The 17,155-nt window shown below is 39.9% G+C and overlaps 2 protein-coding genes across 2 annotated transcripts; one reads left to right on the top strand and one right to left on the bottom strand.

Annotated features, from left to right (window-relative positions):
* Positions 1-2,694: 2,694 nt before the first annotated feature.
* LOC103695532 (Bifunctional inhibitor/lipid-transfer protein/seed storage 2S albumin superfamily protein) lies at positions 2,695-4,627 on the bottom strand. Its single transcript, XM_088705269.2, has 4 exons — positions 3,804-4,627; positions 3,218-3,280; positions 3,071-3,133; positions 2,695-2,969 (listed from the first exon to the last, which is right to left on the bottom strand). Exons 1-4 carry the CDS (start codon positions 4,162-4,164, stop codon positions 2,812-2,814), a joined length of 645 nt encoding a protein of 214 aa, XP_088561395.1. The 5' UTR covers positions 4,165-4,627; the 3' UTR covers positions 2,695-2,811.
* Positions 4,628-9,175: 4,548 nt separating this feature from the next.
* Positions 9,176-11,177, top strand: LOC103695534 (scopoletin glucosyltransferase-like). Its single transcript, XM_008776893.6, has one exon. The coding sequence runs from the start codon at positions 9,382-9,384 to the stop codon at positions 10,816-10,818; it is 1,437 nt and encodes a 478-aa protein (XP_008775115.6). The 5' UTR covers positions 9,176-9,381; the 3' UTR covers positions 10,819-11,177.
* The last annotated feature ends 5,978 nt before the right edge of the window (positions 11,178-17,155 follow it).

Raw genomic sequence — 17,155 nt, 5'->3', positions numbered from 1 at the left:
CTCGACCTCTCTGACGGAATCTTTAATAGAATTAAAAATGAAATATAAATCAGATATCAATAAATAACATTAGAAAATTTAAAAAAAGTTAATTGCGTCATGCTTTATGATCTACGCCGTCCAAATAAATAGTAACTCCCGAATGATCAGCATGGTAAGTTTGAATTTTGAAATAAATTGATTTTAAAATTAGAAAAAGCGAATGGCGAGAAATAAATAGGTAAGTAACAGAAAAACTGCTTGTAACTGAATTCGAACGGCAAGGAGAGGCGCACTGTAAGAAAATCTGATTCGAGTAAAGACAAGGAGAAAGAGCGGCAGGCAACCAAAAACAAAAGAAAAAAAAAATACGAGCACTTCACTCAGTTAAGGTTAGTAACAGTTACTTCCACGAAATTCTTTTAAAGAAAGACAGGTGACATGTTCTCGCCAATGAAACAGTTAAAAACTAAAAAGATCGGATAAGAAGATATAGAAATACCAAGAAAACGAACTTTATTAGAGGGCGAAATGTCTAAGAAACCTTTAAAGTTATAGATGAAGTTTATCAGTCGAAGATATAGAGAGTGCCTCAAAGATGGAGCCGAGGCAAATTTAGGTTAGAAGAAGAGATATAAAGAAGGAATAGTACTACCGATGCAAGAATCCGATCGAACGGTATGATATCCAGTATGAAACCTCGCATCGACGGAGAAAGTAATAGAAATCAAGAAAAGAAAGAAATCATGTCCTAACGAAACAAAATAAACGAAAAATGCGTACAAGAAGGATCGCACCGATCAGTTAACAACAGGACTATATGAAGGTGCACGATAGCCGCACAAATTCCCGAGATCAAGAAGGAAAAGAAAAACCACCAAGAATAGAAGCACAACGGGGGGAGGGAGCGGGAGGGTGCCGGAAAAAGAGAGCCACAGCAACTCCCAAGAAAAAAATCAAGAATAACGAAGGACCAAAAATTCGAATCATAACGAAGGGAGATGGAGACGGAGAGAGATCCGACCTTGGCATATCTCCGCGAAAGTAGAGGACGCGACGCCGTCGGATTTCCCGCAGGAGGAGAACAGGGAGGAGATCCGAGAAGCGTTGACTGGAGATCCGAGGAGGGAAGGCTCCCGGACCAGGTGGCAGAGGCAGGCGGCGCCACCTCCGGCACCGTCGAGGACAGCGGAGAAGGCTTGGCAGCAGGCAGCGGAAGGCGTCGCAGAGGCGTTCTCAGGCAGCGCCGCCACGTGATGGAGGCACGAGGACATCGCCTTCAGTCTCTCCGTGCACTGGACAGGCAGCTGGGAAAGCACTTGCCCGGCGGATCCAGCGTCGGCCGCTACAGCCGGAAGGAGGAGGGCGGCGAGGAGGAGGGGGAGGAGGAGAGAGGGGGGGCGGGCTAGGGTGGGTTTCATCTCGTTTTGGAACGCTGAGGTTTCTTGGTCTGGCTTCCAGAGAAACGACGGTTGATACGAGCGCCGGGGAAGACGGTTCTCGTATTTATAGGCGCCGGCGCGAGAGGCTCAAGTAAATGGAGTGGTGCTGGGTTTGATCTTGACCGTCCAGTTGATGGGTATGTACGGCACAGTAGGCTGCCTATCGGCCAGGGCTACAATCGCTGTAAGTGTGAAGCATTACCATTGTATTTGAGTCATCAGATAAAGATTGCAGGCACGCGTTCCTAATTGCAGTACCATGCCTCTACTTACTTTCCTAGGTCCAAACTTTAATAGAATCACAATTCGTTACTGCAGGGAAGCCCAAAAGTTAATAATGTGACTTTTATCAGTGTCGCCCGAAACTATACAGATATTTGTTCTAACCATAACGACTTTGATGGGGCAATTGAGTGTTTCATATAATCGAATGCATCTGTACTCTTGCGCAAATGAGATGATGGCATAATTCTTGCTAATCTTTTGAGCAACCATGCTTCAACTATATATATATATATATATATATATATATATATATATATATATACTTTGATGGGTCGGATTAGGTTCGCTTTTTAGCATCATAATTGAAGTGGGTGATTAAAAGCTTGGGCATAAGATAACAGCCACAAAGAATTTATAGGTGATTAAATTTGAGGATAGTTGGTCGTTGGGAGATCATCATATAATATTATTTTAAGTGTGAAAATACTGCCATGAGCGAAGGGTCGGACGTATGTCAAAACAAAGTCCAGAAACTTCAGGGTGAGTCAGTTGCATATTATTAACAAGTTTGAATCATAAAGCAACGTCTAATTCGTACCCAATCGGTAAGTTATCTTTAAAAATATACATGACAATACTATATTTACAAAGATATACATATCATTTTGGATATTATAAAAGTATGTATACAAAATCAGAAAATAATTATAAGGCTATACGGATAAATATAAAAACTTTGAATGTATATATGCAATTTCTTTACGCATAAAAAGCCATTGTTTTTGTAGAGGCCATATGAAATTGGGAAAGAGTGGCTCAAGTAAGCTTTGTTGGTTTCCCATACTATAGTTCTATAGCATTGGAAGCCATTTCCACTTTTTTTTCTTTTTTTTACTAAAGTTGTCAACTTTCGTGCAACATTAAACTTTGTCCTCAAAATAGATCTAGAACTCAACCCTAAATCTACAGATTATTAGTCATGTGTAGGGAGATGCCATATGATACATCAGAATATCAGAAACTTTTTACAGGATACAAGTCTTGGTGTAATAGTGTTGGAGTTAGATTCCAACATGAAAAATTGCTCACATGAAAATACAAGCACGTAAAAGCAAGCTGAAAGCGTCTATAGGGAGTCGTCAATCCACAAAAATTACACAACGTCTCAGAGGACCCCAAGCAAACAGAGGATGAAAACAGGGAGACGGAAAAGAACGACAGGCCAAGCTAAGAGCAGGCCTTCGCTGCTCCGAACCAGCGCCCGGGTTGACGCCGCGCCCGATATCACCAGCTCCGGTCCTGCATGGTATCTCGGTACAAGCACTGTATACCCAGAGATACAGGAGGAGAAGCGGGTCGGTATTAGGCCGCACAGAAAGTCTAAAAGGATCATTACTCTTTAATTAGGCGATGATTAAGCTTACTCATATCGGAGTCGGGTTTGTGGTCAGGATCCGCAGGGGCAGGGGGCGGCGCACCGGCAACGTCTACGAGGAGAGGAGATGACCGAATAAATGAAGGGATATAAACTAAATTAAACTGGGAACTCGAGGGCACATATGTACTTTTACCTGGCTGTTGGTTCACGGGGTCCGGAGGCGTGGCGTCGCGAAGTGGCGGCAGTGTTGGGGAATCTGCACGAGAAAAAATTAACCCAGAGGCGCACCCTTCGTTATAACTTGCCCCAGTCACAACTTAATTGGGTGAACTGGTCCCCATGAAAAGTAGAGTGCGTCGTGAGTGGTGACCCATTATTTAGACCACAACGGTGACACATGGTTACCCTCAGCGCACGATAGCGTGCTTGGATGACAAATGGCGGGAAAAAAATCACAAAAGTTGCCTTTTTTTTTTTCATGAAAGAAACAACGGCGATCCGGGTTTGGAAACTTACGGCCATAATCCACCGTTGGATCACCCAACGCAGAGATCTCAAAGCGAGCCGTGTATGATCCAACGGTGGATTTGCGCGAAGGATAAAAAAATAAAAAATAGGCAATAAATATAATTAAAATAAAGAAATTTGAGAAAACATAGCCTAGTTTTTTCGCTGGCAAAAGAACGAGAAAAGAACAAAATAAAAAGAAATAAAAACCAAGATAGAGAAATAAAGGTAATTAGAGAAATTCGAAGAAAGGTCGAGAGCGGGAAAGGAACCTTGGCAGATCTCGGCAAAGGAAGAGGCGGCGCCGGCGTCGGAGGCTGCGCAGGTGGAGAAGAGGGAGACGATACGGGAGGCGTTGAGGGGGAATCCGAGGAGGGAGGGCTCCCGGACGAGGTGGCAGAGGCAGGTGGCGCCGCCTCCGGCGCCGTCGAGGGCGGAGAAGAAGGTCGCGCAGCACGCGGCTGAGGGGGCCGGAGTCGGGTTGTTGGGTGGCGCCGCCACATGCGGCAGGCACGTTGACATCGCCACCAGCTCCACCGCGCACCCAATCGTTGGCGGGGACGGTGCCGGGGCGGCGGAGGCAATCGCTGCGGCGACATGGAGGGCGAGAGCGACGGCGGGGAAGGGATTCATTCTTCGTTCGCGACGGGGGCCTTCTTGATCTGACCGTAATGCCCCTGGACTTGAGAAAAAGGACGAGTGGTATGAGCTCTGAGATGGAGTCTTTCTCCTATTTAGAGGTGACAGTGGTGGAATTAAGATTAGTTACCATCGCGTCAATCTGGACCGTCCATGCGGGACTCACGCACTGATGGCCCTTAGAGTTGGGTCGAATGAGGTCTACCGATCAAATGGAGTTCGATTATTCGGTATGTTACTGCACACAAGTTTATTTGAGTGAGTGCAAAACCATGTTACTGGATAATCTCCATAGCGCGTAGCAGCTTAATTAGATTGCAGGAATGTATTCCAAGTTGCAGCACCATGCCCGTATCAACTCTCCTAGCTCCAAAAATTATTATAAACAAATTTATCAAACTGATATGATTTGTTCTGTAGGTTTTTGTGAAACTACAAATATTTAGTATAACCATGATGACTAAGATGTGTCAACTAAGGGTTTTCATGAAACTACGAACATTTAATATAACCATATGGACTATATGAGACAACTAAGGGTTCTTGTCATAGCACGTACCTTTACTTTCGTGCTAAATGAGATGCTGTTGCAATTTGTTGGAGTTTATTGGATAATATATAGCTTGATAGTGTGGCTGTAATTAGTCCCTCCACCCAAAGAAATATAAACAAGTCTCCGTTGAAAGAAAGCTCGATGAACCTTAAACTTTTAAAATGCCCTTCTAGTAACCTACATTTAGTAAATTGTGATTACCATAGCATGGTAGATAATTATTCTCGTCCTTTGGAATATTTTCAATAAAATATAAATCTGAAATATAAAAAAGATTTATTGAGATCTCTTTTTTTCTCCCTATAAAATTTGGGCCAATCTACTCAAAAGCTATTTCTGAATACTAATGAATATAGGCTTAGCTCATCCTATAATTTTATAATCATGCTCGTCGAATCGGCTCAATCCATGAATTTAATAGAATTTTAAACCTAATCATCCAAACAAACCCTATGTTTTTGGATTTCTCGGATTGGGAAAACCCTAAGCTTTGATCCCTATTTTTTTGATTCTCATCCTAATGGATCGATGGCGAGGTAGCTCGGATGACCTCCAACAGCAATTGCTAGAGCCATTCCTTTAGGAAAAAGAGTTCAAGAGACAGGGAAGAGGAGAAGGGCACCTCAACAAATCAATGAAAAGCTCCTCTGCCCTTCATTTATCTGAAATCCTAAGAGAAAGGAAAGGGCAGGTTGGTTGGGGGAGTGGGGACAGCCACCATATCTGAACTCCTAAGCGTATCTAACAAAATATTGTGAGAGATACTCTACATATGGTATAACTTTTGCTCTAAATGGTTGTATGGGGCAAATTCTAGCATACCAGTATATTTCATGTCATCATATTAAATAAGGCAAGACTATTTAACTCCCAATGTGCCCCCACTCTATTGGCCCAGATACAATCTAGCCCAACAAAATAATGGGGTTGTAATTTCATGTTAGTGCACTTTCAAAAATAATCATTGTAGACCTTTAAACAGGAGTTTATACATAATATGTGATATGTTATTCTCAACAAACTAGAACATTGTACATCTTGTTCACAAAAGACTAGAGAAGTCTGGGCATTTGATTCTTAAATATGGGGAGCTCCATGGATAGGACCTACCATTTTTGAAATCCTAAATATATGTGACAAAATATTTTGAGATATACTCTGGATATAGTCTAAATCTTGTCCTATATGGTTTTATGGGGGCATAATTTTGGTATATAGTAAATGTATTTCATGTAATCTTATTACATATTGGCTAGACTATTTAACTCCCATAATGCCCCCTCTCCTCCATGCACCTTCCTCCTTGGCGAATCGTAACCAGCTCATCTCTAGTAAGATCTATTGGAGTTTTAATCTTAAAAAAAAATTAAATTTTCTTATCTTCTAATCTTTAGTTGTTTTAAATGCTTTAAAATATTCTTTTGTAAGATGCCTCTTTCAGAAGAGTTGACTTTTCAAAAAAGAACGTTGGTTTTCGAAAAGATACGGTATTTCTGTAAGATGTCTCTTTGATCTTCCAGATAGAGTTTATAAACAAACTGCTTAGGAATTAATAAAAAAATAATCCAATCTCTCTCTCTCACACACACACATTGGTACGCTGTCTTTTGATTTTTTTTTCCCACAAATAGAGTTCTTTCACTCTTTAACTTTATGCTTTCTATCTTTTCTTCTTTTCTGGGCACCTAAAGGAGTCAGTCGGATCAAGTCTTCATAGCGATTGTGCTCGTTAGAGGAGGATAGGGCTGAGCTGGATTATTGTACCTTAGAGACGAGATCATTGCAAACATGTACATAAGGGATGAATCATATTTTTAGGATAATGTATATCACATGCTTGGATTCAGGCAAACCCTTTTCATCTTCTGATTTTATTTTAGTAGATTATTTTTTTATAATACTTCTATAAAATAAAGATATAGTAATTTTTAGGCAATATTTCCAACAGTCTAAGAACATGATCTTGATTACACCAAAAATTGCTATTTGATCGTTTATCAAATTTAGCTCATTTGCATAGGACTAAATTTGGTTTTAATTATATAGAATTAGAAAGCTATATTTTTTTTATAAAAATAAGTCTTTTTAGAAAGTCATATTGCTTTGAAAAATTGTGTAAACAGACATTTTGCAACTTTAAAAACTATACAGAAATTTGCTACAAATTTAAAATATTTACAGAATTTTTTTGGAACTTTAAAATCTTTGTAGAAATTTTTTGTAGATTAAAAATTTGTGTAGAAAATTACTGCAGCTTTAAAAACCATGCAGATTTTCTATGACATTAAATTCTGTGTAATCTATTTTTTGAAATCTTTAATTACTGTGCAAAATGTTTTACATCTTTAAAATTTATGCAAAAAACGCCTTTTTAAAAGCTGTAGAGAAATTATTGTTGCTTTAAAAACTGTGCATATTATTAGTTGTTCTCAAAATACATACTGCTGCTTTAAAAAATGTCTAAAAATCATAAAGTTAAAATTATCTGTTATACTTCCTAGTGTGGTTATTTAATTTTATTGATATTATTATTCTTTATTGCATTTATTTCAAATCTAGAATTTAACTCAAAACTTTACGAATAAAAGAGTACTAACAAAAAGATGAATCGAGTTATCTAGATTCGTCATAAATTTGTAAGATAACTCAAAAAAGGAATGCTATTGTCTTGGAATTTGTCAAGTATGAGAAAAACTTGGTAGATGAATTAAACAAGAATTTGTCTAGGAGTTGAGTCTTGGAATTATCGGTGGGGATGGGGCTAGCTTAAACCCACTATTTAGTCACCGACAGTGGATACCCAACCTCTGTGATTGAACATTCCATGAAGGAGGTTTAGTATGGTAGAAAGGAAACTATTTGAGTGATCGTGTTAGAGCATATTTTTCAGAGTATATCTCCTCCCATTCCTATGATGAGTGCTTTTATCAGTGATAAAAAAAAATATACTAAAATGGTTGAGTTATGCTTTTATTGAGTCAAAGATAGAAAAACTGTAGAGTATTAGGTCACAAATACCCTTGAAGGACTTACCTATATGAGAATTGTTATATAGACCATGACTAGAGGTTTTGGCTAACCCTTAAAAATTTTCATAAAAAATCATGGTACTAAGTGCAAGACCTTTAAATACCTTTTTGTGAGATGCCTCTTTTAGAAGAGTTATGACTCTTCGAAAGAGAATGTTGGTTTTCGAGAAGATACGATATTGTTGAAACATTACATATCTTTGGAACCATCTTCTCTTTGGTCTTTCAGATAGAGTCTATAAATAGTCTCCTCCAAAATTTATAAAACAACAATTTAATCTCTCTCTCTCTCTCTCACTCATACTCTATCTTTCAAGAGTTTCTTCCATAGACAGAAAGTTTTTTCACTTTTCAACTATTAACTTTCTATCCTTTTTTTTTGGGCATTTGAAGGAGTCGGTCGGATCAAGTCTCCACAACGAGTGTGCTCGTTAGAAAAGGATCGAGCTGAGCTGATTATTGTATCTTAGGGATGAGATTACCGCAAACCTACACATAAGGGGCGAATCACGTTCTTAGGATGGTGTATATTACACACATCGATCCAGACAAGCACTTTTTAATCTTCTGATTTTATTCTAGTAGATAATTCAATTATAATACTTCCATAAAATAAAGATATAGCAATTTCTAGGCAATATTTCTAACAAGATCTCCATGGATAGGGCCTACCATTTTTGAATTTCTGAGCATATCTAACAAAATATTTTGAGGTATACTCTGGATATGGTCTAAATCTTGTCCTAAATGGTTTTAGGGGGCATAATTTTGGTATATAATAAATATATTTCATGTAATATTATTAGATATTGGCAAGACTATTTAACCCTCATCGTGCCCTCTCTCCTCCATGCACCTTTCTTCTTGGTTGATTGTAACAAGCTCATCTCTAGTAAGATCGATCTCCATAAATAGGGCCTACCATTTTTGAATTCCTGAGTACATCTAACAAAATATTTTGAGATATACCCTGGATAAGGTCTAAATCTTGTCTTAAATGGTTTTATGGGGGCATAATTTTAGTATATATATCTTATTAGATATTGACAAGACTATTTAACTCCCATAGTGCCGCCTCTCCTCGATGCACCTTCCTTCTTGGCCGATCGTAACTAGCTCATCTCTAGTAAGATCTCCACAGATAGGGCCTACCATTTTTGAATTCCTAAGCATATCTGACAAAATATTTTAAGATATACTCTAGATATAGTCTAAATCTTGTCTTAAATAGTTTTATGGGGGCATAATTTTAGTATATATAAATGTATTTCATGTAATCTTATTAGATATTGGCAAGACTATTTAACTTACATAGTGCCCCCTCTCTCGATGCACCTTCCTTCTTGGCCGATCGTAACCAGCTCATCTATACTAAGATCTCCATAGATAGGGCCTACCATTTTTGAATTTCCGAGCATATCTGACAAATTATTTTGAGATTTACTCTGGATATGGTCTAAATCTTCTCCAAAATGATTTTATGGCGGCATAATTTTGGTATATAATAAAGGCATTCCATGTAATCTTATTAGGTATTGGCAAAACTATTTAATTCCCATAGTGTCCCCTCTCTTCCATGCGCCTTTCTCCTTGACCGATCGTAACCAGCTCATCTCCAGTAAGATCTCCATGGATCTCCACATTTTCTTCTTGCCTTTCCTCGCCCCAGGTCACATGATTCCTATGATCGACCTTGCCAAGATATTTGCTGACCGCGGCGTCAAGGTCAGCATCGTAACTACAACTGGAAACATACCTCGCATCCAACCCACCATCGATCTTGCCAACAACTCTTGCCACTCCTCTCGCCACCATATCCAACTCATTCCCCTCCACTTCCCCTACTCTGAGTCCGGTGTCCCCAAAGGCCACGAGAACCTCATCAACTTTTCCGATCCCGGTATCAGCCCAGAGTTCATCACTGCCATCAACCTTCTCGAGGCCCCCTTCATGCAGCTCGCCAAAGACCACCGCCCTGACTGCATCATCTCTGATATCTTCTACCCCTGGACGAGCAGCATCGCCCATGAGCTCGGAATACCGAGGCTTGTCTTCCATGGTTCAGGCATGTTTACTTATGCCGTCATGTGTGTCATCAAAGATCTCAAGCCCTATGAGGGCGTCAATAGCGACAGGCAGCCATTCGTCGTGCAGGGGCTTCCCCATAGGATCGAGATGACACGATCACAGCTCCCGGAGTTTGTCACAGAAGCTAGAACCGGCTTCTTCAAAGAGACAGATGATGCTCATGACATGACCTATGGCATGGTAATGAATAGCTTCAACGAGTTGGAATCCGACTACGCCGATCTACTTAAGAAGATGTTGAGCATGAAAGTGTGGCATGTTGGCCCGGTGTCCTTATTTAATCAAGATGTTAATGAAGAAATGGCGAGAGGTGACAAGGTCTCAATAGACTGCAACCATTGCTTGAGTTGGTTGGACACTAAGAAGCCGAGGTCGGTTCTTTACATATGTTTCGGAAGCTTAGGACGATTCACTCATGCTCAGCTTCAAGAGATTGCATTAGGGCTCGAGGCTTCCGAGCACCCATTCATTTGGGTGGTGAGATACAATGATGAATTGTCGGCATGGCTACCGGAGGGGTTTGAGAATAGGGTGATAAGTGAAGGGAGGGGTGTAATCATTAGCGGGTGGGCACCGCAGTTGCTCATATTGAACCATCCAGCGGTCGGGGGATTTATGACGCATTGCGGGTGGAACTCATGTTTGGAAGGGACCGTCGCTGGTTTGCCAATGATAACGTGGCCACTCTTCGCTGAGCAGTTCTTTAGCGAGAGGCTTATTGTGGACGTGCTGAGAATTGGGATAGCAATCGGGGTGAAGGTGTGTAGTGGTAACGAGGAGGAAAGAGAGATGGTGATGGGGGAGGGGATAAAGAAGGTGGTGGATGAGTTGATGGGAAATGGGGAGGAAGCGGATGGGAGAAGGGAGAGAGCAAAAGAGCTTGGAGTGATGGCTAGGAGGGCTGTGGAGGTGGGGGGTTCTTCTTATAATGATATGAGCCATTTGATAGAGGATTTGCTTAGTCTAAGATCTGCTTAGATCCAGACCGGTGAGGACGAAAAATGATTCAACTATGTTTTTCTTTCATTTTTGGGCCTGTCATAGGCAAGACAATTGAAGCACATTTGTATGAAAATAGCTGTTTACCATCCACTCGGATTTGCTAAACGTTTTCGGAACTGTTTCCGATTTGGACTAGAAGCACATTTGTCACCCTCCTGTTTATAACAGAAGGTTATCGTCGTCTTCTTCTTTATGATTTTTCGATGACGGTGATGGATATCCCCTCCGATGATATCATGCTACCCGCAGCGTTCTCTCCATCGCTTTAGTTGTGCCTCCAAACAAATGGCTTTAGGTTGGCATCAGAGGAGTAGTTCTCTCGCCGCGCCTCATCCCCTAGTCTCATCGTCCGCACCGTTCTCAGTCGTCAACCATACGGCTCAAGCTCTAGATCAAACGAGTGCAAGTGCCCCTGATGCAGAAGCATGGCGCATGGATTCAAGGAGTCCTTGTGTGTTTAGGAGTCCTTGCGCCATAAGAAGTCCTTATGTGGGTATGAGTCCTTGTGTGACTAGGAGTCTAGTTAATTTGGGTTTGTAATATGCTGATTTGTGTTTGATGATTGAGTCCATATAATTGAATGCCAAGTGGCAATTAGATGACATGAAGATCAAAGCATGATGTGGAGACTTTGACTTGGCCAAAGTCGAGTTGTCCTAGAAGTCCTAGATTCTCTCTATTGTCAAGTGTTAGGAGTTGTTTTTGGTCCATGTGGCGTTTGGAGAAGAGTCCTAGTTGATTTGGACTCTCTTCCATGCATCATGAGGAGTCCTAGATTATTTGGAGTTTTATTTATTGAGTTCATGTGTCGTTTGAAAGAGGCCTAGCTAATTTGGACTCTTAGTCTATGTGTCTTTAAAGAGTCCTAGTTATTTAGGAGTCTTAGTTGGTTTAGTAGATTTCGTCAGTTGATTTCATCAGTTGATTTCATCAGTTAATTTCTTTAAATGATTAATTTGATTTAAAAGAGTCCATATATTGTTGGAGTCCTAAAATTCTGATTGTAAGAGTCCATATTTTTCCAACGTCTTACTCTATATAAAGGAGAGGTTGAAGAATAAAATTAGAGAATTAATTTAGTTTTCAATTGCTCTTGTGATCTAGAGGCGAGAGGCTTCTTCTTTCTCTATTGGTGAGACTTCAAAGGTTCCTTCCTTCCTTAGTGAGATGCTGGAAAATCCTTGGATTTATGATAGAGGTGAGACTTTCTATTCAGCCTATAGTTATCTTGTTACCATCAAAACCGCACCACCTTCCATTGTTTCTTCTTTCATCTGCCCACCTTCTTCACGCAATAGCCCTAATCCTTTGACGCCCTAATCACCACAAAGTCCATTAAGTTTCAGATCTAAATCGCAGGCCTAATCTCTTCCTCCCACGTCTTAGCCCAAATTAGCTTTGGGTCCAACCAATTTCAGCCATCATCCACCAAAAATTCAGCAGCACCCACCTCCATTCTGCGTCAGCCCCAGATCTTCACCTGAGGTTACCTGGAGGAGACGATGATATCATGATCATCGCCTCGATAACGGCTAGTCTGCATCAAGCAGATATCAATGGAAAGCTACAATATGTCTGCTATTTCTACAATCCCTTCATCGAGGAACACACAGTGATCCCCAAACCCAGCCATTGCTGTCGTAGATTGAACATAGTGATGAGAGCACAAAAGTGCGATCTACACGCTGCTTAAATTAATATTATTATTAACATATAATGATAAATTCACTAGTTTAATATTATATTTTTTTTGGTATAGGTTATTATAAATTAAAGTTTAAATGCGCATTTGGTACAGATGGCGCAGGCCTAATCCTACCATGACTTGGTCAAGCACATTTGCCCCTGAACGACTTTCCATCCAGCCCATGCATATCAGCCCGTCTCCCCAACTTGTCATATCTGATGGATTCCCACCAACCATCCAAGGATCACAGAATCGAGCCTGGTTTGAAGACATAGAGAAGGGGAGCTAACAGTGAAGTCCCACCAACCGTCCACATCCTTCCAAATCAGTCTCCGCGTATTTCATCCCGTGAGATCACGCGTGAGCCCAAGCATCAAGTCACAGCAACCCATGGATCCTGCGTCCATTCTAGAACTCCTCTTCTTCCGCACGCAATCCAGCCTCCCACTGTGCACCCTAGCAATTTTCGCATTCCTCCGCATCCCGGATCAGCCAGCCATCCGTGAAGGAAGCATCCAGCAGCCTGTGATGCATCCCAAGATTCGTCCTCCCAGCTTCTTCCACCTCTTCTTCCGTTTGCGTTCAACGAGCCGTTCCAGCCACAGCCAATATTTCCCGTGATCCCAGCAACCCGGACGATCGCCTCCTCCCAGCGATCCCGCGTTCGTTCCAAAGCCGTGATCCCAGCGTGGTCCAAAGAAGGAAGTCGATGAAGCCTCCACGATCCGCCCAGCCGATCCCGCGACATCCTCCTTTCCGAATCAGCGCCAGCATCCCGGACAACCCCATACTCCGCTCTCCCAGCCTTCCACGAAGCACCATGTCTCCTCTGCAAGCAAATCTCCCTGCATCACGCGGCTGTCCATGCTCACATCGGGAAAAAAGAACTCACATCGGGAAAAAAGAATAGAGCCATGCTCTGTTTTTGAAAGAAAGAAAAAAAAGAAAGAAAAAGGGCATGGGTTCCACCGAGAGGGAGAAGTTCCGTGTTTGATTTTTTTTCCTTTATTTTATTTTATTTTATTTGCAGAAGAAAGGCAGCATCAGGCTACCAATCTTCATTTCTACTTTTGTAATTAATTTTCTTTTTATGAAATCTATCAAATTTCTTTCATGCAATCCATATTCTAGGTTCAGTTTAATTTATGCAATCTATTATTTTTTGTTTTATGCAATCTGCATCTAAGTTTTAATTTAATATTCTATAATTTATTTTATACATTCTGGAATTCTTGTTTTAATTGCAAAAGTTTTCTTTCTTCCCTTTGTTTATTTTTTTTAGAAAAATAGCTCTGCTTGGTTAGAGATTAATCGAATATCCTCAATGAATTGTTTTTTTTTTAAAAAAATAAACCTTAATGGAGTTTCTATTCTCTATTTGTGTACTCCAATTGCCTTCATGTGGATTGACCTCGTACAACCACTATTCATCGAATAGAGGATGGTAAGAGTAAATATAAAACTATTTGTTTGTTGGTTAAGATCTTGACAACGACACCCTTTTTAAGTCATCCTCAGGTCTACAAGAAAGCCAACAACAAATTTTGGCGCCATTAACGGGGAGGCAAGGCGAGTCACAAGGAAGATTCAACGAACGCCACTAAGATCAGGTGTGAAATTTTCACTTCTAGCCTTGATTTATTTTCTTAGATTATTTTAATCTTTCCTTATTTAATTCTTCCTAGATTAAAGTCAAAAAAAATTTAAAAATTAATTAGATTAAAAAAATTTTTGCTAGTAATTGATAGGGTGCAATCCTCCGAGATTATCATACCTCTATTGGGGCTCCTCACGGAGTAATCTCCAAAGCTTATTCAACGGGCATTCGGAGATTGACTGATGCATAAAGATTAGTTTTTAGTTTACATTCAAGTTATTTCTATATAAAAATTTAAATAAACAAAAAAAATATAAAATTAAAAAATTAAAAAAAATAAATATATAAATAAAAAATTGCTTGATCATTTAATTAAAGGAATTTAATGTCATGCCATAAAACTTCTAAAAAAATTTTACGATTGTTGCATGTAGTGTAAAGTATTTGCATAAAAAATTCTAAGAGAAAAACCCACTAAAAAGATAAGGTCGGAATTTCATCACTCGTCCTTAGCCCAAAAAAATCATCACAGTGCATAAATATCCTAAGCCTAATCATATTAAAAATAATTAGACATTGGCATTAGGATTTTTGAGCTCAATAGGCTCTTGGAAAGAAGCGACTGAAGGCCACTCCAGTGAGAACTTTAGTAATTGGTAATGTCTAGGCAAGTTTTATAACAGTGAAAACTGTTACGAAAATTGTGGTACTTAAGTGAGCCTAGTCTACCACCACACACCCTGTGACTTACCTAGTCACTAGTCACTAGATTTTCTTAACTTGTAAGCTTAAGTTTAATCTGGAAGGGAGATTAGGAGTTGTCTAATCTAGGAGAGAATTTTAGAAATTCTTACCTAATAATTCTCCACGCAATTAGATTTAAGAAGCTACTAAACCTCACTTGATTCTAAGACTAATAAAGTCAAATTGTTGTGTGGTGTTGGTTGTGGTCATCTGTGTCTAGCCCTTCTTTTCTCTTAGGATCTCGTTCATTTTAGAAGTCAAATCTAATGAATTATTGATAGTGTATGCATGGTAGAAGGTCATTAAGGGGTAAGTTAACACCATTTGATCCTGAGATTGATAGAAATTTTTATCACAACCAGCGATCTATATGCCAACCGTCAATCTCTACAATAGGTGAACATATTAAAACTTTGAATGAGTTGTTCGCACCCGCATCCGCTAGTCCCCCTACTTGCATAGTGTTACCAATTAATAATGCAGCCCAGTTCGAGATTCGAGCTGCAACAATAAACATGTTACCCAAATTTCATGGGTTTGAGAGTGAACAACCGTATATTCATCTAATTTTTTTTTTGACAATTTGTCAAACGTTTAGAAATCAAAACTTAGATGAAGAGGGTATTAAATTAAGGTTGTTTTCCATGACTTTAGAGGATCGTGCTGCGGCATGACTATATTCTCTTGCTTCAAATTCCATCACATCATGGGAACAACTATCTAGGAAGTCATGGCTAAGTTCTATCCCATGGTAAAGACTGAAAAAATTAAGGATGCCATCAGAACTTTTAGAGCAAAATCTGAGGAGGAATTTTTCCAACTTTGGAAAAGATTCCACGATCTTTTGGTCAAGTGCCCGCACCATGGGCTTGACAATGCTGATTTAGTACATTTCTTTTACAAAGGACTACCACCAGCACACAGGAACATGATTGAATCGATGCATAAGGGTAGGTTCATAAACCAAACCCCTGATCAAGCCTATGAGTTCCTTGTGGACTTAGCTGAAAATGCCCAAAATTGGAGTAGCTACGGTCAGGAGATAGATAGAGATGATTATGGATCTAGAGAACCAAGTACCTACGGAATAAAAATAGACCCAGAACTCAAAAATGTCATGTCCAATCTGGTGAATGGGGTGAATAATCTAAGCAAAAAGTTGAATGCTTTCACGATTTCCACTAACTCGAACTCACACAAAGAGTCAAATCCTATCATGAAAGTGGAACACGAGCCACAAGGCTTATGTATCTTGTGTAACAGTTCTGAGCATCTAGTGGAGTACTGTCCTAGTTTACCCAACATTAAGGCCGAGAGGCAAATGCTCTAAATTCATATAATGTCTTTAAGAAACCCACTCCCAACTCATTTAGCCCAATTTATCACCCTGATAATAGGTTTCACCTGAACTTCTCATACAGGCAGACTGAACCTATTTAGCATCAAGGTGGTCCACCAGATTTTCAGAAGAACTTTCCTAGGATAGGTCCACCACAGATGAACCAATCATTAGCTCTACCTATCCCTCCTTATAGTGCCCTTATCCCTCAGCAATCTACATCGTTGGAAAGCCATGATGGCTAACATGATGAAGCAACAACAAGACTTTATCCAACAACAACAATAAACTAATATGGCTCAAACCCAGACTAACCAATTCCATGCACAAACAATTGCAAAACTTGAGGTTAGTCTAAGCCAAATAGCTAACTCTCTAGGGGATAGGAAGAGAGGTGAATTACCCAGACAGCCAGTGCCTAACCCTAGTAGGCAACAAAATCAAGGGCCGAGAGGCCAGTTTTAGATTGACTCAAATGAAAATTCAACCCATGAAGTCCAGGCAATTACCACTTTACAGTCTGTCAAGCAAGTGGACAACAAGATCCAACTTTCTGTACAAGAAAAAGAAGAAAAGCATGAACCGAACCCCACTCAGAAAAAAGGACAAGAATAAGAAACACAAGGAATAGAGAAAAAATCAAAAGAGACATACACACCCATGGCTCCCTTTCCTAGTAGACTACAAGATTCCAAGAAAAAATCTTAGTATGATGAAATCATGGAGATTTTAAAAATGTCTAAATAAATTTATCCTTCCTAAATGTCATCAGCCAGATCCCCTTCTATGCAAAATTTTTAAAAGACCTCACTACAGTGAAAAGAAAAACCAGTATTTCTAAGCAAACTGTGATAGCGGCACAAGCATCTTCTCTCATTCAACAATAGATTGCCCCAAAATACAAGGATCTTAGTTGCCCCACTGTTGAAATTAAAATAGGAGAAAC

This window comes from Phoenix dactylifera, chromosome 1 (assembly GCF_051530095.1).
Source record: "Phoenix dactylifera cultivar Ajwa chromosome 1, Ajwa_hap1_PhDact_Kaust_v1.1, whole genome shotgun sequence".
Classification (NCBI taxonomy): Eukaryota; Viridiplantae; Streptophyta; class Magnoliopsida; order Arecales; family Arecaceae; genus Phoenix; species Phoenix dactylifera.
Note: the sequence above shows the minus strand (reverse complement) of the source record. Positions and strands in the feature narration are given on the sequence as shown.